The 25,034-nt window shown below is 34.0% G+C and overlaps 1 protein-coding gene across 6 annotated transcripts in view; it reads left to right on the top strand.

Moving 5' to 3' along the window:
• Positions 1–25,034, top strand: part of CSMD3 (CUB and Sushi multiple domains 3) — a 621,549-nt gene that overhangs the window by 484,550 nt on the left and 111,965 nt on the right. For 4 of the 6 annotated variants that reach the window (XM_027684440.1, XM_027684436.1, XM_027684439.1 and 1 more), the window contains 6 exons: positions 12,959–13,072; positions 13,781–13,876; positions 14,757–14,960; positions 18,187–18,311; positions 23,625–23,721; positions 24,641–24,745. In XM_027684440.1, coding sequence (XP_027540241.1) covers positions 12,959–13,072; positions 13,781–13,876; positions 14,757–14,960; positions 18,187–18,311; positions 23,625–23,721; positions 24,641–24,745 — 741 coding nt within the window. Of the gene's footprint in view, positions 1–12,958; positions 13,073–13,777; positions 13,877–14,756; positions 14,961–18,186; positions 18,312–23,624; positions 23,722–24,640; positions 24,746–25,034 lie in introns of all 6 variants that reach the window. The other 2 variants (XM_027684441.1, XM_027684437.1) reach the window with 1 other exon arrangement.

The raw sequence follows: 25,034 nt of genomic DNA, 5'->3' as shown, positions 1-25,034 counted from the left end.
TAATAAAAATCTCAATAAAATATTATTGTAATTTCAATAATAAAGACCTCACTATAACATTCTCATCATATTTAGAATGCATTTTTCATCACTTCTGTGGTGTTGCTCTGCTAAAATAAAGTGACAAGCTGATTGTTATTTAAGATTTATTTTCTCCACAAACAAAAAGTTTCTCATTGTGCTTTTGAAACATTCCCTATATTTAGAGTTAACATTTCAGCTATAAACTCAGGCAGACTTACAACACATTTGTTGCCAGATTGGTAACTCTGATAAGTGGCTACATAGGAATCATATTGATGAAGTCCTGTTTCTCCTGTTTACTGCTATCAAATGACTGGAATATTTTCACTTTTTCCTTTCACAGGTTTTCTTTCTATACCTTTTGATAATTTTGATAATGAAGGATTTTTTTCATGTTTTTAATATTACACTGGGAGTTCTTTTCAGTTTGTCTACTAATGAAAAGAAAAAAAAATTGCTCAAATATTAATTTCATCCACATGATTCCATAAACTGAAGTGACAATTTGTTTCAGATGAATGAACAGGTTAATCATCTGATCTAAACAATAACATTTACTAGTAGGATCATAAAAGATAATTATTATACACAGAAAGCTGTTGTACTTTTAATTAGTAGCTCTAAATTAGCTGAGAGGTGATTGAAGAAACAGAGCTTCTTCAAAGTGACTTTGTCATTAAATCTAGAACCCTTAATACATAATAATAAGATGGCTTGAATTAAACCTGGTTTCTTATTAAGGCTTTTTTTCTTATTTGTGCATTCATATTGTTCTATTATTGTATTGTTATTGTTCTTCTTACTATTACTATTATTACTCCAAAGTTTAAATTGTTTATTTCTTCTCTTATGTGTATTACTTAAGAGGTTAGTGGTCCCTACATAAGCATTAGAGAGAGACTTAATCACAAATTTATTAACAGAAGATCAGCCTTCAAATTTGGGCACCTTATTTAAATACCTCTTTATCTCATTTCATGTTCCCTTTATACATTTTTTTTTATAATTTTTCTTAAGTTAAAAAATCAAGTTTTGCCAGAACTATAATGAAGAGGTTTGTAGAATACAACTAATTTTAACTTCATGTTATTTGTGTCTTTATAAATAATAGTTTTATGAATGATTTGGGATATACAATCACAAGAGACAACAATAAAAATAATTTTTCTTGATCTGTTATCTCTTTGGATATTCCTTCTGTTATGTATAGGCTACTGTTAAGATCTACAGGAAAACAAAAATCTGCAGGTGTGTTACATTCTTCCTCAGCTCAGAGACTGTATATAAAATTAGCAATAAACAAAATTCAGATGTTTTAACAGTATACTCCTCTTTCTTTTCATAAAAACTTGCTTAGATAGTCAGATGCTACGAAAGTGTCATTCAGATTTGTTTTACAAAAGCATATAAGCAATTGTATAAGAAAGCAACGCAACAGAATTAGAAAATGCTGACTGTGTTCAAGATTAGCGAGATCTTCACATTTCAAAGATGCATCCACAGTTCAGAACACTCTTGTAGTATCAGGACAATGGCCTCCAACTTATTCTTTGCCTCTTCCAACCTCTTCCACTCACTTTTCTCAAACAAATTGGACAAAAGTGACCTCAAATCATACAGTGTAAACAACTGGTCTCAGAATGTTATTATCCGGGTAGTAGGCTTTTTCAGCATAAAGTGTCAGTTGTTAGCCTTGGATTCTTTGTTCTTGAATCCTGTTCACAGACTATTTTACAGGAGACTAAAAAAAAATGAATCAGTAAGTTACGATTACTGGCCCCTAGAGAGAAGCATATCACCTCATTGTCTTTTCCCTTTCAGAATATTCTGAGTACTTGCACATCTTAAGAGTAATGTCTTTTACTTAGAAGAAGAAAGATAATAAAATTATATAATGTAACATTTTGTATAATTATTGACTTTATTTTTCTTGGTTTCTGCAGTTATGAATAGTACTTTATAGTTTCATCCATCTAATTAGATATTAACCTGAATAAGAGTGAGACAATTAAAAATTTTCTCATGCTTAAATATTGCTTCGAATATAAAAAAAACCCTAGATAGAACTATTTATTGCTTTGATTTTTAAATTTAGCAGTGCCTCATGTTCATAATGTATTTTCTAGTTATTTTGTGGCCATTACACCTCCAAAGATAGTTGTATCAACTTTTTTTTTTAATGATAAATTTTAAAATTTAAAATTAAAAAAACAATAAATTAAAAAGATTTGTATTTAACACGAGGACTTGTTCTAATCTTATTTCATCAATTTTTAACTTTAATTTTCAAAATAAGGCCACTTAAGTATTAGACTGATATTATTGGGACTCTACTAAAAGTGGTAACTTCTATACTCAGTGATAAACTGAGTCTACTACACTTTTCCTCAACCGTATTATTATGAATTCCTCGTAGCAATTAAAAAAATAAATAGATATCAGAAACAAATAAAATAATGTTAACAAAAAACTTTAAAGCATTAATGTTAATTGTTGATAACAGTTTAGCTGACGGACAAATTAGAGAATGGCTTTCTTTGGCCAAATATCATGTGGAAGCAGTCCTCGTCTAAATGAAGAAATGCCTCCCTCAATGTACTGGTTACCGTTTATGAAGGTGGCTGAAGACTCTTCAGCAGTGTTGGTAAATCCATTCCACTATTTTTGTCTATGTGATTGCCCCACTTCCATCAGTGATTCTTAGTCTGTACATGCATCTGTATTTGTAGATAATCATGTAGTCTCTTACTTATGAAGGAATCATAGAGTCATGAAATGGTTTGGGAAGGAAAGGAGCTTTAAAGTTAAGAGGATGTGAGACTTTAAATTAAATGACTTCTCTATATCTCTGTTTATTCATTTGTAAGACAGAATAATATTATTAACCTCAAAGAAACGCTATGAAAATTGGTCAGAGTAGCACTTAAACAGTCAAGTACAAAAAGGTACTTTGTAAACCTGAAGTAAAATGCAAATCCTATGGTACACCAGGAATATGTATGAAACCCAGAAATAAGCACTGAGAAACTCTTTACAGTCCCACACATCCCTCTTTTAAGTACTACCATTTTCTTGCAACTGACTTACCATTGAGTTGTTACTCATGATATATCATAGTGTGATACAGGGTTTGTATGCTAATAAAAATTAAATGGAGATGGTAGATACACTTTTCTATCATTTGGTAAAATTTAATGCAATTTACTAAGGTAGAAAAATTGCTATGCTCTTTAAAATCTTATCTTTAATTTAAGTAATAAACAATTGAATTAATGATACTTTCAAAAATTTATTTTCTCACCTACTGTATTGCTCATTGATGGACTTTCAAAGAAGTGAACACATAACTTTGTCTCCCTTGCTATTCCCCTCAGAGCAGATTTGAAGACGCGAACTTAAATAGGAAGCTCTACAAAACAGTTAATTTCAAATTAGCAGTTAGGGCCAACTTTTATTTATTTTAAAGTTTCACGGTTCTAATAAACTGTCAGCTAATATGAAATCATCTTATCTACCTGCAGTGAAAGATAATTTCTTGCTAAGAGAAAAGTGATTGAAAGAGATTCGACCTTCTGGCTGAGAAAACAGTTCAGAGTGTAATTATATGTATTCTAGGTAATATATTTTAATGTATTCGATCAGGTATCCATTTTTAATGTTTGTAAATTGCCAGTTACTAAGATCAAAGCCTTCTGCATTTTGTAATACCATTTGAGAAAATTAAGCTTGTCAATAGAGTAGTCAAATATGAAATTATGTTATGCTATCTGCAACATATGTGATTGTAATGTGCATATATAATAAGTTAATATAAAGTGGAGCATAAACATCTTTGATTCTATTCTTTTTGGTTGAGTGCATACTCCTTTCTGCTTCAATAAAATAACGTACTATGCTATGTATAATAGAATTGAAATAATTTCACATTTTGAAACTCAATACCTTTATAAAATAGTATTTCTTTAAAAAAATTTTTATACTTACCTACATTAGAAACCACTGTTTGAAATTATTATCACATCTTAAGTCTGAATAAATCAGTATTCATATTAAAATCATGAAGAATGAAAATTTAGTCAGGTGCATACTGGTTAAAATTTAGACCTAAACAAATGATGAATTTATGGAGGGGAAAGAATTAGGGCAGTAAAGGTACTGAACAATGGAATAATTTGCCTAAATAGAGACTACAGTTCCATCACTTAAGTTATTTAAATCAAGACTTTCCAGTCTTCAGAAATACAAATTCTGAATCCATAGACCTAGCCTATAAAAATCATCATAATACCAAGTCAGAAAACAGATGTCTACCCAACAGTGTCCTTCCAGCAGCAATAAATGTGTCAATCCAGGTAAAATACAATATTAGGACAATGCTTACTGATGGTTCTCAGAAGTACTTTCTCAGTCTCCATTGATCTGTGACTGAAGGAGTTGTTGATCTGTATGTAATACCTTTGGGTTTAGTACTCCATGGGTTCTTCAATTAATTTACAAAATTGCTTTTTCAGTCCATTTAGGTTTAGCATTTATGACATCCTATAGCAAGCACTGTCACTCTGCAAAAATGTTTTTTATAAAGAATTATTCCCAGTTTAAAATGTGCTGTTGTCTTTTGTCGCTTGATGATCTTCAGTTTTTATACTTGAAAGGACTGTAAAAATAATTCCCTGTTCAGTTTCTCCATACATCTCATGATTTTATAGATTCCTATCATAATCTTATTTTCAGAATGAAGAATTCAAATGTACTCGTGATGCAAAACAGACCATTACATAATTGTTATTATCCTGCTCATCCTTCTCTATGTATTTTCTAATTTCGCTCATGTTTTGCAAAATGTCTAGTCCCCTGAACCCCGGATATTCGTGTTTGTCTTATAATTGCTTGTTGTTTTCTTTTCTTGATAATTGCTAATATTTTATTCCCTTTCTGTCACTACTGAGCACCGAACTGATGTTTCACAGGAATTACCTGTTATAACCTCAAGATGTCAGTCCTAGGTGGTTAATAGCTAATTCAAAGCCCATCATTGTGAAGATAAAGTAGGTTTATTTTTTCCTCATTTGCAGTACTTTACAATAAATTTCATGTAATATTTAATCATTCATATAATATTTAATTCATTACCATAATGTCTTTCTGTAACTTTTCAGTTCTTTCTTTTACTTGTTTGATAACTTAATGCCATCAAAATATTTTGTAACTGTTACTTGCATTTTTGAAAATAATTTAAGAATAATTGAAAATCACAATTTCTGACACATATCCATACGTAGGTCTCCGCTTGAAGAAAACTACTAATGCCTACTGTTTTTCCCTTAGATTTCCTAAACCACGTACTTTTATTTTCTTTTAAATATCATTTGCTAAAGCACTTTTTAGAAATTGTGGAATTATATTCTTTTAATAGTTAGCATATGTATTATTTCCTTGATATAAAAAATCTAACTTGCGTCCTAAATGATTGCATAGAAATGTCATGTAATGTAACTCTATGTAAATAGAAAATAAAAGATTTCTAACTGATAGCAAATCATAGTGGTTTTGGCCTATATACTTGGAAAGGTAAACCCATGCTAGATAAGGACCTGGTCAGTAATCTTGCATGGTCACTTAGTATGAGTAGCGATAATCTTTATCCGGTGTCATAGACAGCTAAGCTCTGCAGCTTTGCCTACTGGCTTGGTAAAACAACGTCAGGAAACACAGTCTGTGCAAAGTAGATATGAAACGGAATTCTCTCGTTCTTCTTTTAGTTAGGATTATAGCATTAATCACTGATGGATCTGGGAGGCATTATCATAGAGTTGTGTTGTGTTATATACCAGAAAAATACCTAATTAAAAAACACTACTAGTCACCAAAAACTGCTGTTAAGAAAGATTACACGTAGGACTCAAATAATACAGAAAAATGTCTGCACATCTATTCATTAAAGTGTTTCTGTAGGATATTTTGAAACTAGTGTACTTTACATCAAACAATATGTTGCTTAACTTATCAGTAGGCCTCTCCGTGCAACTTTTATTCAGATTAAATTTCTAATTCTCACTCTAGTCAATGATCTGGGTCTCTTAACTCACTCTCAGTCCATTAAATAGAAGATAATTATTGCCTATAGCCATCTATATTTTTTGTCAAACTGTCCTACTTCAGCTGCAGTATCACGTCAACCTCCTTTCCCTGGTTTAGAAATACAATGGCAATATATGAGAGAAAAAGGTACATATTTCACGCATAACTTTGAGACTGACATTCTTTCAAAAATTAAAAAAAATTACAAAAGTAAGTCTTAAGCAAATTTCATGGGAACAGAGGCCTTTTTTCTCTTTAAATATGATGTTACAATCTAAATGGAAAAAAAGATACACCCTAAAGAATTCAAAAGCTTGACATCGCACCACATTTATTAGAAAAAAATATAATCATCATCATATAGGCAGTATTGTCACATTTTTTCTTTTTAGTGTATATGCTTATATCTTGGTTTTTAATTTATTTTTCTTCTGTACTCTTTGCTAACTTTCACAAGTGCTCTCTTTTCACTCTTTTGGCCATATCATTATTCTGTCTGTAGTTCAGTAGCCATAGAAAATGTATATAAGTATGTATTTATGTGTGTTATATGTATGTGTGTGTGTGTGTGTGTGTTCCTTTTACCTTTTGACAGCTTTAATATCCTTTCATTTTCAGTTCTATAATTTTTTCTCTTTATTTTTATATCTGATTAGTTTTTGTAACAATAATATATCAACTCCGTTAATTTTCATTACTCAGTCACTCAGCACTTCTCTATCCTTACTCCTGTCAGTAAAAATACCCATTCTAATGGTTTACACATAAACCCAGCACTAGCCTTATTTTGACATCTAGTCTGCAGTGCACCCAAGAGAGTTATACTGCTAGAATTTTTACTTCTTCCAAGTTCAGGAACACTAGACAACTGTTATATTCTGTTATTTGCTTTGAAGTGAAATGAGATTTACCCAACAGAATACTGTTAGCAGGGACTCAACTTTGTATTCATAAACAATTAATATTTTTCCTGTTACAACATATGCTAAGAAGTGTCAGCCATTACGGAGAAATCTAATTAATATTTTTCCTGTTACAGCATATGCTAAGAAGTGTCAGCCATTACGGAGAAATCTAAGGGATATCACTAAAGATTACTGTTACAGACACAGAGTAAACTGAATGTATTAACAGTAACTGGCAGACAACCAAATGTTTGAAAGTGTAACAGGAGAAACATGCAAAAAAAATGACACCTCTGCTACTATTTTCATTTAGAAACTAAACTATGACAGCAACAGTGCTAACTCAGACATACTCAGTGTTATGTCAAATTGAAGTGTTTCACTGAACAGTACAAAATCAGATCAGATCTTCCGATTCTTTTATGTGAGATGGTAAAAATTTATTAACATTTCCTTACCAAGAGCAATGTTCCCATGTATGGATTCTGTAAGATCATCTCTTTAGGATGTCATCTTTCAGTATTTTCCTTCAAAAACCTTCTCAGGGATTACTGAACAATTTCTCTTCAAAAAGCCCAACATATATTCAAATTATCTTGCAGTCTAACTGGCCATTTTTCTTAGGCAGAAGGGGGTGAATATCAGTTTATTGGTGTCTATGTGAACATAATTTAATTTTAAAATATTGAGTCAGTCCATCATATTGCTAGTTCAATACACCACAGTGTATTGAAGTTCATTCTAAACACAAAATAAAATTTCATACATTTTTTCTTATCTGCTGCTTGTTATGAAGCTAAATACTTAAATATTCTGCAAGAAAACTGGTTAAAAGTGATTGTCATCATACTAGTGTAGTCAAATCTTAATGCAGGTGTCTGATTTTATGAAGGATTCGTGTCTGTCTTATGAGAATAGGCACAAGAGTTTCTCCTATCTGGTGATCATTTGATTAATGACACCAATATGATCAGCCTTATAGACTTACTGAGTCTTTCTCATTGAGAGAGAACGTCACACAGCAGTTTCCTGCTTCCTGTAGTTTTGCCTGAATCCTGCTTATTTAAAGCATAGATTTTCTCCCATGTTGTTTTTCATTTAGCTGACTGACCACTTAGATCCACCACTTAGAACAGTGAATGAGGTCTCGAGACTTGGGAATTAAGATGTGTGAGAAATTTTCTTCTTTCTTAGTGTACATTTCTTCTTTCTTAGTGTGTACTTGTTATCACCATAGAGACCATTTCTCTAATGAGAGATTTCACTTTCCCTGGTTTTTAAAGGTCATAGCTTCTCAAAAATGTGGATTTTTTTCTCTTTTTTTTTTCTCAAAAAAAGAATTAAATATGGTATTCTAATTCCTTTATAGGACTTCATAAAAAAAAAAATCACAACTAAATCATAAGCAAAGAGAGGGTATCATCAGTGGAGCTGATGGAGCTATCAGTAGAGGCAGATGTTGGGGGTTTTTGTACTGTGAAATAAAGTTTTCATGCTGTTGTGAACAAAACTCTCATTTGTAAAGGTTATTTATACTGATGGCAGAAATTATGTTTGAAACTGTGAGAAGTTAGCTTCTGCAGAGTAACTTCAAATTTTGAGGAGGTCCTCTAGCTCTGTAATTAGACCTATGTGTATTCACAACTGTTAGACACCTGAACACCTTTAATTTTTATTCACAGTTAGAAGAAACCTATTTTAGACATAGTAGAAAAGACTTATTAATATAAATGTCATTATAAATGCTGATTCAGCCTTGAAGCAAATATCAGGAGCTTCACCAGGAGGGCTTGTACAAAATGCATATTTCAGTTTATGTAATAACAATGTTTAATCCGTGTTAGTTCTTCTGGTATTATCGTAAAGGCAAGGGAATTACATGAGTAATGTACTTGATTTTACACTAGAGCTTTCTGAGTTCAATAAATGATTAGGCATACAAAATATCCCTAAAAACAGGAACCTCAAGGTGAAGAATTATATTATCATCTAATTCTATTGATATCCATGTAAATTATTGAGTATTTCTTTAGAAACCATAGCTGTCATAATATATAAAATAAATATATTTTACCCAGGTATATATTACTTGATCAGTACCATTACTTGATCAGAATATAAGGATTATATTCTCTCTGTAAAGATTTGAATTTTGAGTTGAGTTTAATTACTTACTGGGTCAGAAGTGAGAGGAACCTCTTTTGGAAGAATCCGACTGTATAAGGCCATGAAAAGATGAGAAGTCCAGGAAATACAGGGATGTTCAGGGATCACCACATTAAGATCATGAATGGTCTATCCCAATAATCAGGATATCAAGCAAAGTGGGAAAGGTAGCAAAAAAAGAAAAAACATCATGGGTGAACAAGGAGCTAGTGATAAAATTTTAAAGTTAAAAAAAAAAAGAAAAAGAGTTTAAGAGGTTGAAGCAAGGTCCCATGTCCTGGAAGAAATAAAAATGCTTAAAAAGGTGGGATTAGGAAAGCCAAAACCCATCTAGAGTTGAAACTGGAAAGATACGTGAAAGACTTCTACAGATGTCTCAGCAACAAATAGAAAAGTAGGGAAGATGGGGGTCTATTCTTGAATGGGATGGAGTCCCTGATGAAAGGGATGCAGAGAAAAGTGAATTAATAGATGTCTTCCTAACTACAGTTTTTACCAGTAAAACAATCTTGAACTCTGAGTCCAGTAGAAAAGTTATAGAGAAACAATGATTTGGCAGAGGACTAGGTGAGACAGCACTTAAACAAACTGGAAAAACAAAAATGCATGGGACATGATGGGATGCACGAGAGGACCTTTGAAAGGTCATGACAGCTGAAGAAACTTTCTGAGGCTGTAAGAAGACAAACATCATTCCTATCCTCAAGAACAGCAAGGAGAAGGATCAAGGGAACTCCAGGCCAGTTGGTCTCACCTCTGTAGCTGGGAAAGTGATAGAGCAAATAGTCCTGGTCACCTTCTCCAAATATTGGAGATGGTCAAGATGATTGAAAGTAGTCACCAGGTTTAGGCTGGATATTAGAAAGAGGTTCTTCACCCAGAGGGTGGTTGGGTGCTGAAACAGGCTTCCCAGGGAAGTGGTCACATCACCAAACCTGACAGAGTTCAAGAAGTGCTTGAACAATACTTTTGGGCACATGGTGTGACTCTTGAAGATAGTCCTGTGCCAGGCCAGGAGTTGGACTCAATGATCCTTGTGCGTCCCTTCCATCTCAGCATATTCCGTGATTCTGGAATGACCAGAATTTCTCTTCTTGTGACGTAATCTGAGCTAGTCAGGTGTTGGTCACTATACATTACAGTATTCCACAGTTTAATTAATACAGTCAGTATCCTGGCGGGGACCCCTGGTGGCCTAGTGGTTAGCGTGCAGGACTCTCACCTCTGCGACCCAGGTTCGAATCCAGCCAGTCCCCCGGGCAGATGGAGTCCGTTAGCCCTGTAAGGCCATCCATCTATGAGAAGGTCACTCTAAACAAACCTACGTCCTGAGGACCTCACTGCCATTGTCCAAGCTTGCTTGGCCCCGGCAGATGAACCTTAGGATTAAAGGGTGGGCTCAGTTCAGCGCAGGCTGTGTCTCACCTAAAAAAAAAAATCCATTGCGCAGGCTGGAAAGGTAAAAGACCTTTCCCCAAAATCTTTGTTCGCGAAGACTGGCCATTATATATATCCTGGCACAGAAAGAGGAAGGAACAGAATCTAAATTCTGTCTCCCCTACTGGCTAGACTGTATTCCTGCTTGACTTGAAGCAGCAGCTTGATTCACTTAAACTTATATTGATCATAAAACTGTGGGCTCAAAAACCCTTACTTGAGCTTTCTGCTGTTTCATATTAAACACATCCTGCCACTAGGTCCTATTTTTCAATTCTTTTGATGTCTCAGCCACACTATTCATCTCAAATTTCTTCTTAATGTATTTTACCTTAAGTCAATGAAAACTTTTGGTTACTTTCTCATATTTTTTTCTGTACTTTATCAAGAAATGCACAACTGATATTGAAGAAACAGTTACCACAAATGATGTGTGGACCTTTCTCTTTCCAAAATAACCAGTTTTAAGTAACATGTTAATTCACTTTCTTCACTGTTATACTTTTAGATAGTAAAAGCTGCAAGACAAAGCTGGAAGCAAAAACAGTCTTGAAATACTTATGAAACATAGAAAGCCTTTGAATTTGACTCACCCTATGGTATAATTGCCATGTAAATATTTTATAATAATTCATTAAAATACAAATATAGCTTATCAATTCTATTTTTACAGATTTCCCAGGATACAACCCTTGATAACAATTACATGTGCTTGTTATGTGTACCTCAGCACTTGTCTGAATTTTTTGTACATAGTTTGAAACTTAATTCAAAATGGGAAACAACAATGGAAGTCTCAAGGAACTTTACTTGGTTCAATGGCAAAATGAAATTCATTGAGTATGAACATAAGATTTGATAAAAGTAAAAATCTGAGAGAAATGCTTGGCTGGATTAAAATTTTTGTTAATTGTCTTTAGCAACACCAAGGAGAAGACTTGAATCCAGCTAAATATTATTTTGAAAACAAGCAGAGCTAGTAAAAACATCAATTATTAATTTTCTGGAGATTGGAGAAGAAATAAGGAATATAATTTGACATCTCACTTTTGGTTCTTGTTAAAAATGCACAAAAATCTTCCAAAGTTCCAACACTTTTGTTGGAACCATTTACAAATGTAACGTCCAATGCTTTTCTTCAAAAAGAGGTTTTCTTGGTTTTCTTTTAAAAATTGAAAAGAGTATGTAATAAGATGATGAGTTAGGAAATTGGAACTGCCTTTTTAAAAAAATTAGTGAAAAAAAAAACCAAAATGAAAAGTCAGCAATTTGAAGGCAATGCAGTTCTAATGTACTGTTTTAAAAGGTTTAAGGGTGTATAAATTGAAAGAATTGTAGTTGATAGCTTCATCTTTTATAATTAAATATACCAGATGAAGACATAGTAGAAGTTTTGACAAAAAAATATAATCTAGTAGCAAGGCATTAAAATATTTATCCCAAAATGTCTAACCTGGATAATGAACCAGAACTGATTCTTTCACTTTATAGATGTTCCTGTACCTAAACTATCTCACTACCTCCACCTTTAGACATGTATAGTCCTTAAAAAATTTTCCCCTCCATTGCCAGTGATGTAGATATAAATGTTTTCAAGGTACTGGGGTCAGAACTAACCCAAGCAATTCTTTTTCTTTTCACTGTTTACTTATATTGAAAGTGAAAACACCTGTGATGTGAATGTGCTGCACAAACCTTTGGACTTAAGTGCAAAAATAAGTCTTGAATTGAGTTGTTTTACTACTGTGACTTTAAAAATAGTATTATTTGTCATTCAATAGATGTGTTCTGAAGTGTTCGTTACCTTGAATCAGTTACTCATTTATTTCACAAAGGTAAAAATGCATTGAATGTTAATATTCTTAAGAAAAATGAAACTTTCTAGGGTAAGTAAAAATTACATAGGCTTATCAACAAAGTAATTAAAAAAACACAATATATAATAATATGCCTGTATTATAAAGAACATTACACTGAGAATTTAGATGTGTCGGATAGGGGAGAGCACAGAATGGGAAGGTATATTCAACGGGAGCAAAATTGTTTTGTTCCCTCATTACTAGAATGTTTTAACAACTATATGTACATGTATGGCTTGTGTACCTCCACTGTCTCTTTTATATATAGTTTTATCCTTTTACTGCTTTAATGGTATGGAAAATAACTAATATTCAGCACAAGTACTGCTGATTTAATAATTTTTAAAACAATATATTAATGTATATTTTGGTCTCTTTTTTTTTTTTTTCCCTTTCTCAATCTGTTCCCTGTGTTTGGCTTTGGTTGTGCTTTTGGTTTTTCCCTTGGCTACTGGTGCCTCTTGCTTCTTTTCCTTTCTATTTGGTCAGTTGTTTTTGGCCAGTTTGTGTTTTTCCAGACATCACTCCATGATGTGGTTGAAGTATATGATGGTCCAACTCTACAGTCATCTTTGTTATCCTCTCTCTCAGGATCTCATTCAGGTATCCTTTAATAGAACTGTCATTAAACTGGGTTTTTGTTGTTTGTTTTTTTGTTTATTTGTTGTTGGTTTTTTTTTAACCTAGAAAGATTTGTATGAAAAAAAAGAAAAATATGCTTGTCATATTTGCTTAGATTCAACTCAAGCAAACATATGAAATCCAGATGTTGAACTAAAAGCCTAAACACTATAATAAAATTAATTACAATTATATCTATTTTTTTTAGCTTTTTTTTCTTCTAATTAGCTATTTAGCTATTATTGAGGATATTTGTTACTCTGTGCCTTTATGGCTTTTATCTAATGAGTAGTTTGAAATGGGTAAAGTAGTGGCTATTTATAGCAAAATAAAATCATATAGATTAATTGCATATTGACTCAATTAAGAGAGCTAGGGGTTTGTTTTTTGTATTTTGAGTTGTTTGCTTTTTTTTATTTGGTTGGGACTTTGTATGTTTGGTTGGTTTTGGTAAAGAAAAAAACATCAACTACTCCTGGTAACTGAGAGGAATTTTAGCCCCTCCTTTTCTAGAATGACATAATACTGCCAACATAAAGTGTTGAAAAAGCATATATCTTGCAAAGTTTACTGAGGCAGAACAGGATTTGAGGAGTATTATTTCTAGCTGCAAAGAAGTTGACAGGTATTTTGAACTCATCTTTAGTAAAAAGTGGTTATAATAACTTTGTATTTTCTTTGTTTGAGTAGGTGAATCCCTTCCACTGAGCTCAGGGAACCAGATCACAGTTAGATTTACCTCAGTTGGACCAATAACAGCTAAAGGATTTCATTTCGTTTATCAAGGTGAGACAACCTAGAAAAATGTGTACATTTATTCTGTTCGTCACCATTCATTTATAAATCATCAGAGAGAAACAGACTGAGAATGCAGAGGAAAGCAATAGCCTGTTAACAATAAATCATTGTATAATCTACATATATTATATTCTAATATATTCTAAGTATTTTGATATTACAAAACACGTATTTCTACATGTTTTTTTTGTACTTAATAAGCATAAGAGTAGTTTCAAGTTTAAGAAGGCACATACAAAGCTGCTGTTTCTGTTTGCTAATCTGATTGACAAATTTTGGATCCATCTCGGTGTTCACACTGGTTTATCTCTCAATTTAAATGTGAATAGCTGTAAATATTATTACCTGTGGGTTAAAAGTGATCTTACTGTTATTAAGATACTTTTCTTGATTTACATTATTTGCTTTTCTATAGGTCAAATACAGAAATTGTTATATCTCAATACTTGCAACTTCATTCTTTCATTACATTTAAATCCTGATCTGACACTCAGAATACACATTTAGAAATTCAAATGTATAAATATAAGTATCTATCTGACACAAAATGTTATTTTGAAATCCTGTATTAGCTGAGTGTTTCTTGGTAGTATTTCTTATCAGTGTCATTTTAGAAAGGTTTTGGTGTGGATATTATGCATTACTTCTAATCTTGGCAAGGATATCTGTGCTATGCTCTTTTAAATAGTAATTCAGACATCAAAAGTGTGCAATCTCTATTGAGATTCATTTGGGGATTATGAAAACATTCTTAACTTGGAAATCATTGAATATTTCTTCTAGTAGTTTTGAATGTTTGTGGTTCAAAAATCTGTATTCCTTCACCAAATCTAAAATTAAGAATACACAATTGTTTGTATATTTGCAGCTGTTCCAAGAACAAGTGCAACACAGTGTAGCTCTGTGCCTGAACCAAGATTTGGAAAAAGGATTGGAAATGAATTTGCAGTTGGTTCATTGGTTCTTTTTGAGTGCAATCCAGGCTATATCCTCCATGGCTCAACAGCAATTAGATGTGATACAGTACCAAATGCATTGGCACAATGGAATGATTCACTCCCTACATGTGTTGGTGAGTTCTTAAGGCTTTTTAATAGAACTAATTACAGCCTAAAGTGTAGACCATTTCTAACTGAATATGTTTGTTCTTTGACATCTGTACAGTATTTTTGCTTACTTTCATTCACTTTCTTCTTCATTCAAGGACAAGTTTTATTCTCCTTTCAATTCTAACCTTGCTGTGACATTTCACAGGTTTCATGAACATACTCTGCTGCTATGAATTATATGATAGCTTCTCTTATATTAACATCACTGGCAGTCCCTGGCTGTCCCTTAATCAAGACTCAGAAATATTAGTTGGTGCCCTGACTTGCAAGACTAAGATACTCTCACATTGCAGATCTCTAGCAAGACATTGCAAGTTATTAGAAAGAAACTACTACACTAAAGATTTGGAAATAGTAACACTGATATTACATTACTTGCCAGGAAAGAAGCAGTAACATTTCAGGAAATATACTTTAACTGATTCTAGTTATACAAGATTAAAATCTCAAAATTATATTCTTAAATTAATATACATCCATTGACATTTATAAGCTGATTTACACCAAGTGGAAATCTAGTAATAGTAATGAAAATCCCTACAGTAAAGAGATAAAATTATATTTTTCCATAGGTTTATGTCAAGGGCAAATATGACATATTTACATGTTAAATTCTATTAGAATTTGGATTGGTTTTTAATATGGAAAAAATCTGTTGTTTAAAAATTAATCAAATTTGGATATCATTTGCACAAATGTTTTTGCAATACCATCAAACTTTTCCACTTGTACTATGTGTTGCACTACTTAACTGCATTATACATTAATTTTGTGCAAATTGAATACATTGAAAACTATTAATTTCGAGGATGAAGACATCTGAAGAACTCCATTCTCAACCAAAACAGTAAACATATGTATGAGTTATAGTTACTTTACTTTTCTTGATAGAGAACAAATTTTTTTATAAAAATTATTGCAACCCATTACAAAAAAGACATTATTATATTGACTCTAGCATTAAGAAGTACATAAACAGAGTTTTAGGTAATTAGATGAAAATAAAATAAAATAAAATAAAGAACATATTTGCATTCAGTTGATTTTTAATCTTCTGTGCTAATCAGCTGATGGTGCATGGTAGAGTGGTTTTCAATAAAGTAAAAGATTTTTCTCCAAAATACTAAAGTCTTGATAAAGATCAAGGTTAAGTATCAGTGGGGTAATATTTATAAAATATGACTAAACAGCTTTTATACACAAATATTATTTATTTAGACCATTTCAGGCACAGTAAGACAACTGTAATTTCTATATCAATAAGAAGATGAAGTAGGTAGCTGTATTTCATTTATTCTCAGGGATTACAGTTTAATCAATAGAACTGTACTATTTTTCCCCTTGAAATGTATTCCATTTGTTTTTTCAGATATAACAATTTGACAAAGTGTTGAAGTAATTGTTTTGAACATTGATCACAATATATTATTGATATTTTAACACGATTTAGTCTATTGAAGAGAAAGCTATCTGTCTCTAAGCAAGTTGGACTAGGAAGGGTTACAGGCCACCTTCTGTATGAGAATCCCTATGCCAATAGAGGTGATAGAATGCATATGAGGTGAAAATTGCATTGAACTAAATCATTTTAATAATTGAAGAGGTAGACATGACCATATTAAATTGCCTTAATCCTAGAGAATATTTCAATATTTCCTTACAGCTAATAGACATAAAATCACAGAATCATAGAATCATTAAAGGCAGAAAAGACCTCCAAAATCGTTGAGTTTAATCTTTGCCAAACACCACCATGTCAACTAGATCGTAGCACTAAGTGCCACATCTATTCATTTCTTGAACACTTCCTGAGATGGTGACTCCATCACCTCCCTGGGTGGTCCATTCCAATGCTTAGCCACCCCTTCCATGAAAAAATTCTTATTGATGTTCAACCTAAGCTTCCCCTGGCAGAACTTGAGGCCATTTCCTCTTGTACTGTCACTTGTTGCCTGGGAGAAGAAGCAGACCCCCAACTTGCTACAACCTTTTTCCTGATAGTTTTAGAGAGCAATAAGTCTTCCCAAGACTCCTTTTCTTCAGACTAAACAACCCCAGATCTCTCAGCTCCTCCTCATAGGACCTACTCTCTGGAGCCTTCGCCAGCTTTGTTGCCCTTCTCTGGACTTGCTCCAGCATCTCAATGTCTTTCTTGTAGTGAGTGGCACAGAACTGAACACAGGACTTGATCATTCTGTCTGTTCAATTTTTTAAACACTTTAAATGACACTAGCCTTTAATTTATCTGTGCAGTTCCAAACAGATTCTATCCATTATATGCCACACAAAATGTAGCTACAATATTTATTATTAAGATAAGTTGTATTCTTCCATTTTCTAAATTCTCGTATCTGCAGCTCCTGAAATCCCTTCAGAATTTAGTAGTGTTGCACAGAAGTGATACATTAGCTTCTAATGGATTTGACAAACCATCTCATCAATCTTTTCCTTCAACTGCTAAAATACCAACAGAATATCTGTATGCAGATTAAGCTTTAATATCCTTTGTCCCTGTTAGAGCATCTAATGATCTAGACAAGATGCATTCAAGCTGAACAAGAGAAACTTCATGGTACTTAATGTGCCTGTCCTGTTTCATGCATAACACTTTCATTAATCCATGGACATGGACGTGATGAATGCAGTCTTGCAAGGATTTTGCAAATTCTTTAATGATGCAATAGATCCACAGTCTGTAATAGAATAACTCATACAAGCAGAGAACAGTCAAGGAGTTCAGACTGGTGTTATTAATTATTTAGACAACAAAGTAGCAATACTAAGAAAAAACATCATCTTTTTTGGTGACACTTTTATCTTTTATACAAATACAACACACAACTGTTCAAACTTCATTGTTAACCCCTAAAAAATGCTATTCTTTGTAAGACTCTTAGGAGACAATGGAATGGATTTCACTTTGTTAAAGGTCAGGTAAATAAGGGATATATAAGCGTGATTCCGTCTGGTAGGAAACTGACATAATTCTAATCTTCCCTTATTCTTTATTAGTCAAGAAGGTTTTTGAGATATAAAGTTTTATTTTCCTGAGGCAAATATAATTTTTTTAATGTAGCATCAATTTAAAAAGTTTTCAGCCATGATAGCTGAACGTTGTATAATCTGTTATAACTTTTCTCACTTCTGAAGCTTCGTACTTCTTTTCTTGCCTTATACATTTCCTTTCAGTGCCCTGTGGTGGTATTTTAACAAAGCGCAAAGGGACCATTTTGTCTCCTGGTTACCCTGAGCCTTATGACAACAATCTGAATTGTGTGTGGAAGATCACAGTACCAGAGGGAGCTGGGATTCAGGTGAGTATACTTGCTAGTTGCTTGTTATCATCATAATTAGAACTGCTTTTCCTGATGCACGAGGATGAAAAGATTGTTTATTCACAAATTTTTCAATGTCTTTAATGATTCTTAAAATGAAATTTATTGCACATCTTTTTATTTACACAATGATTAAAAGTTTTTAAAAATCTTAAAAGATGCACTTGTAACTTTTTACTTAGAAGATAATCACCATAATTTTAAAATGTGTTATTTCAATAGATCAGTGACTTCTTGTAAACCAAAGGAAATAAAGAGCCTTCCTATGAATTCTTTTTTACTCTCCCAGAATTGATATATCTCCTTTAACAGAGTGAAATTAAGTAAGCTGCTTCCGTGGACAAGTTATATATGTTTTCCAAGAAACTCTGCTATTTACTCTATGTTTATGGAAATTCATTGTGATCTAAAGATGTTACAGTGTTTTTCAATATGAGATGGGAATTGATCCTTTAAAACAGTTTCAGAATTCTCCTTACTTGAGTAGATTAAGAACTTCATTGAACACATAGTAGGAAAGTATCCATTAAGCTATGTCATGCATATCTCACTCTAAAGAGTTCATTAAAGAAACTGACAGAAATCTGGTTATTGGAAAGGCAGCTGAGTTTAATAAATTAGGACTTTTAAGAATTATCTGAACAAATTCCTAGCAAAATGCTGTTCAAAAAACCTTGTTAGCAAGATGCGTCTCCTCAGTTCAAAATATAACTATTGTAGTGTCCTGGTTCTGGCCAAGGCAAAGGTAATTTTTTGCAGTAGCTGTGAGGGAGCGGAGACTGGAGTTACTTGAGATCACGTTTGAAAACTTGGGTGACTGATTTTTTCCAACCTGAGAATGCATGCAAGTGCAGATATTCAAGATACTGTGATAGGTAATGCTTTTGTGTTATGTGAATGTGTAAAATATCTGGACATTTTTCCTGACTAATATTATTTCCTCGAAGTAACAAAGGCACTTTCTCATCTTTCATTCATTCATGGGTAGGCTTCGTGAACGAAGATTTGGGAAGGGCACTACCCACATTTGTTACAAGTGCGTTGGTGGCTAAAAAGGCCAATACGAGATAGACATGTCCGGTTGCAAAAGGCACAGCGGAAAGACTCCGTTAGTGGTATATTCTGCAAGGCACGATTCTTTCTGTGTTGTCTTTTCTCCTAAGAGTGATCCTGCATGCTTTCTCAAAGGAAGCAGCAGCGTTAAAGATAATGTGTCTCCAGACATCCTGATTGGAGGCCAGAGTAGACCAGTTATGGTGATCAGTATGGCCAAGACTGAGATGTTGCTTCAGGGAGTCCTTGTATCTTCTCTTTGGGGCTCCTCTCTTGCAGCAGCCAGTGGCAAGTTCACCATAAAGCAAGATCTTAGGGAGGCGGTGGTACTTCATCCTTGAGATGTGCCCTGCCCAACGGAGTTGTGTTCTCAGCAACATGGCCTCAATACTTGTGATTGCTGCTTGTTCTAGAACAGATGTATTGGTCACATAATCTGACCAGTGGATGTTTAGGATTGTACAGAGGCAGCGTTGATGGAAGCGTTCTAGGAGTCGCAGGTGGTGATGGTAGATGACCCATGATTCGGAACCGGATAAGAGAGTAGACAGCACTACGGCTCTGTAAATACTGATCTTTGTACTTTTCTTCAAGTGTTTATTTCACCTTCAAGCCTGCACAGTGGATTTTTTAGGTGAGATGCAGTATGCACAGAACTGAACCGACCCTTTAATCCTAAGGTTCATCTGCCAGGGCTGAGCGAACTTGGATGGTGGCGGCAAGGTCCTCAGGATGTAGGTTTAATTAGAGTGACCTTCTCTTAGATGGATGGCCTTACGGGGCTAAGCGAGCTCCATCTGCCCAGGTTTGGGATTAGAGTTTCCTTCTCCTAGGATGACTGCCAGAATGCTAACGAACTCATCCTGCCCAAGTATGTATTATATCTAGCCTACGGTTTTGACCTGTCTGGCATGGACGACCCTACCGAAGGGATGTACCATCGCCAGTGTAGCTCGCAACCACATAGGGGTGCACAGGCTTCATTCCTATTAGAACGACTTGGGCAAGTCTCATCTATAAAGGAGATAAAATAATATATCCCTAACACATATTTTTCTGTGAAATTTGGATATGGAATTTTAGGCTACTTAGGTGGAACAGCTCTCTGTATGTATGATTACTTTGTTGAATTTACTGAAATATTGTGATCAGATGTAAATGCTGAGCTGCCCCATATCAAATCAAAAAGCAGACATTTAAAAGTATATTAAGGTAAATACAAAGTGTGCACCAAAAGTTTCCCTTTGGGCACATAACTTAAATACCTTATATCAGGAAATTAATTCAACCATAGTTCCTTCTAAGGTTAGGACAGAAAGTCACTTTGAGTAAATAATTCAAAAAACCTAATACAGACTCTGACTGCAATCACTGCCTGAAGGGATGTCTGCCTATTTATTGACTGCATGTTAGGGCAACTGCTAGTTAGAGCAATTAGCTTCAGTTTCACTAAAATAGACGTTTTGAATTAGATGTTTTATGAAGAATATAAAAACTATAGTTAGCATCAGTTTGTCCCTGAAAACACCTAAATGCCAGATAATTTGAAATTTGTTCTGAAGGTTTCTTGTGTGCCTGTGATCCCCATTCTGTACCTCCTCAGAAATATTCTGACAGAGACAACACCTATAAGTTTCATTCTGAATCCCTTGTGAACCAAACAGACAAGTATCATAATTTTCTGGGAGACCAGACCCAGTGGGCATCCTCCAAGTACCTGACACATGCCAACAGTCAGGGCCTCTGCAATGCTTCACTTTAAAAAAAAAGAAAAAAATCCTTTGCCTGTAGTATATGACCAATTCCTACAAAAAAGAACAGTATTTAAAGCCCCCATCCAAGAAATAAATAGCCAAATTAAACATTCCTTTTATGTAGAAGGCCCAAGTCATATATTTCACATAAAAAAATAACTTCATTACTTACTTTTACTGGAACTGCTGCTTATTTCTTCCACCGAAGCTATTCCATTTTGGAGAAAAAAAAAAAAGAAGAATAATTGAGGCAGAAGAAACATAATTCTCCAACTTAATGATGAAGGTACTCATTTCTGAGGCTGGCTGAGGTTTCATCATGCTTTTGTCACTCTTTAAAAGCTTTTCAGTAAACAGTTTCACTAAAAAATAAAAAACACCAGACTCTTTCCCCTCCAGAAGAGGAACCTGGTATTTCTCTACTTTGTGAGGTGTAATTTCACTATATGAGAACAAATATATCCTCCTTCTTGGAGTCTTACCACTTTGCATGTCCTTATGAGAGGAAGCATGTTGACACCTTGTCACGTGAAAAGGAGCAGAAATGAAGGATTTTCTGTCCTATCTGTATTAATATATTTTTTTGTCTATTAGTGTCCCCTTCCCGGGATTTCTAAGCCTTTAAAGTCTGAAAACAGTCAGTCAGCATCTCCGTAGGGGGAGACCCTTTGTTTGACAGTTTGACCACTGAGATGGACAGGACTTTTGATACCCTATTTCTGGGGACTGCTCTTAATAGCAATGGAGAACCTTCTCAGCAAGTTTCTCCTACGAGTTATTCTGCTGTCGACAAGCCTGCCAGCACCGAAAAAAAAACCCCAAAAATGGACTAACTCTTAGCAGCTCATGAAATAACTTTTATTGATACAAATCTGTGACAAGTTATAGGGTTCACATGATCAGTGATAACATTTAACTGCAAAATTCTACTTAACTAATAAAACCTCAAACCAGAAGCGTGCTCTCCAAAAACAACATAACTCCCTAAGAAGCAGTAGATCACTTTAACACCTCAATATAAAACTCAAGCAACCCACCTCCATGACAGACCAATTTACAAAGACTAGTAAAAAATCTAAACACACTCAGTAACTCAAGGCAAAAAGGAAAGAATATTGGCGCTTCTCACTAGCATACAGCTTAACTCTCTAAGACCAAGAAATACAGACTGTAAGGCAAAGCACATACAATGAGTCGGAGTACATGATCTAAGGCAATAAAGCCTGGTAGTCTATAAGGTATAGGGCAAAGTAAAATTGGTAAGGCAAAGTAAAATTAGTATCTATAAGGTAAAGGTCAAATATCAAATTAAGAGTAAAGGGGAAAGCAAAAAAAGCAAAGTACAGTTAATCTATAAGGTAAAGATAAAATATATATAAGGCAAGATATAAGGAAACAAAGTACAATTAGTAAAAAAGCAAAGTACAATTAGTAAAGGTGAAAGCAAAGTAAAATATAAAAACAATTGCTCACTCTGCAGCATCCTGAGGAGTGGAAGGAGAAAAGGTAGCTCATCGGAAATGATGGAACTTCTCCCCCATTTTTGCTCATGTCCAATTTCTTTTTATACTTTTTCTTTTTAGGCAGTTTGAGTGACTATAGTCAATAAACTCATTTTTGGGGTGATAGACAGATGACATAGGCCTACGGGTCTGCTTCCTGAGTTCCCATCAGGTAGGATGTTTGTGAAGAAAGGCCATGCTATCTCCATACTATTCCATCCTTCCTTGATCCTATCAGTCTGTTGCTGGGAAGTCTCACCCAGGTGCTAGGGTCTTCGGGGAGGCCATCAGCAGTCTCTTTGTCCTTTTTAGTGTAGCCTTATCACCTTACAATGGGTTTCTCAGAATATCCCCTCCAGGTGCCGAGGTCTTTCTGTAAGCACTGAGAACTGTCATTGCGGCCTTAAACTGGTCTATTACCTTACACACCTCTGGAAGAAATGAAGTGACTATTCTGCCTTTTATTTGTAGCATTTTAGTGACTGCTCCTCCTCAGGGGATGAGTCAGTGATGGAGGTAACCAAACACAGCAGGTTGCTCTTTCCTGGAGGCAGAATTGAATAATATAGGTGAAGAAGCTGATATTGATGAAGAAGCATGCATCAGGATAGGACTGGTTTATTCATGAATAAACTAGAGAGAAACAAAAAGAAGTGCAGGAATTGAAGATATCATGTTTTGTCTTCTCCTCAATGTCCTCCAAACAAGGAAATCATATTCTAAACCCATATGATTTTCACAGTTGTTTGACTCTTGTCAGAGGTAATATGTGGTAGTTACATGATTTACAGTTTGAACTGGCAATCAAATAAAAAAAAAAGTTGCCTTTTTATTCACTTAGTGGTGATTTTCCATTCTCTTTGACAAGGAGAGCAAGACAACTTTTCATGACTGAAAGCAACAGAGGCTACAATTTAGAGTTGTCTTTGAGCTTGAATACAGAGAGGAAGTTTATGTTCTTTACCTCACATTTTTCTTCATAGGTGCAAGTGGTGAGTTTTGCCACAGAACACAACTGGGATTCCTTAGACTTCTACGATGGTGCTGACAACAATGCTCCAAGGCTTGGAAGTTATTCAGGTGACTGAGAAGATTTTACAATAAGTGGTTCACAGATTCAACTCTTTATTGTAAACACACAGCTCTTTCTGGTTCTTGTGTGTGTGCGTGCGCGTGTGAGCGTGCACAAGCACAGTGTGTGTGTTTGTTTCTCCTGTAATTCACTATAGGTAATATTTCTTTTTTAATCAGTCATCACTTAGCAGACTTTCATAAAGCTATATATTTGAAAATGTTAGAAAGGAAATAACATTCAGAGACTCCCACACTAAATCTCTATTAATCCAAATTTTTTCCCAGTCTTATAGTAGGGTCCAGAAACACAAACATCAAAAATAGGTTTCTCTTGAAATTTTACATGACAAAAGGATGCATTGTTTATCCTTATTTTAGATAAAGGAGACAGTTCTGTTTGCCTTACTTTTTCTTGTTTTCTTTTGTTTTTCTTCATTCTACTTCATATAGGTATATGGTATGAGATCAGAGATGATAATATTGTCTTGTGCTGAAACACAAATAAATATTCACATTTCTAAGAACAGTTCTACAACATATTTTCAGAGCTGCTTGATATATGTGACTGTTATGTTTAAAATTATTCCTGTTACAGGATTTGTTCTTGCTTTTAAGAAAACCCTAGTGAATATTTCTCCTTTTGTAGATAAAAGCATGTAATATAAATTTATAGTAGACTTTGCTTGTCTACAGTTCAAGTCTCTGATATTGTGGCGCACTGAAAATGTAATAAAAGTTTTATGTGGATAGCATCCATGATGACAAAATGTTGTGGAATTGGTTATGTGATCTATCTTTCTCCCTTCCATCCTCTCTCACCTCTTTCTCCTTTTCCTCTCCTTCACTCTCTACACATACACATACTTATGTATGTATTTATTTCAGTTTCTGTGCATTTCAATAATGTTTTGAATTTTCTTTTCAGGAACAACCATACCTCCACTTCTAAACAGTACATCAAATAATCTGTACCTAAATTTTCAATCTGATATCAGTGTTTCAGCTGCTGGATTTCACCTTGAGTATACAGGTAATTCAGAAATATTCAATTAATAGAGAGTGCTTGCTGCTTCCAGACATCGATTGTATCTAAACCATATGAAAGAGGAATATTTAGTACTATTGCGCAAAATGAGCTACATATTGTTACTTCAAAGTCATTAGTAAAATCCTCATTTAATTTCAAGTGACCAAATTCAGACCTGAAACTTGTACTGTGGGGACTGTGAAGTTTAGTTTGTGTTGCTTTCATCTTTAAGTTGTTTTTGCTCTCGGAAAAGTTTTTCTGAATCTACATCAGCCAGGAGTAAATGCAGATA

Source organism: Neopelma chrysocephalum, unplaced genomic scaffold (assembly GCF_003984885.1).
Source record: "Neopelma chrysocephalum unplaced genomic scaffold, ASM398488v2 Primary Assembly neopelma1_66, whole genome shotgun sequence".
Classification (NCBI taxonomy): Eukaryota; Metazoa; Chordata; class Aves; order Passeriformes; family Pipridae; genus Neopelma; species Neopelma chrysocephalum.
The sequence above is the reverse complement of the archived record's forward strand: the minus strand, read 5'-3'. Positions and strand labels throughout refer to the sequence as shown.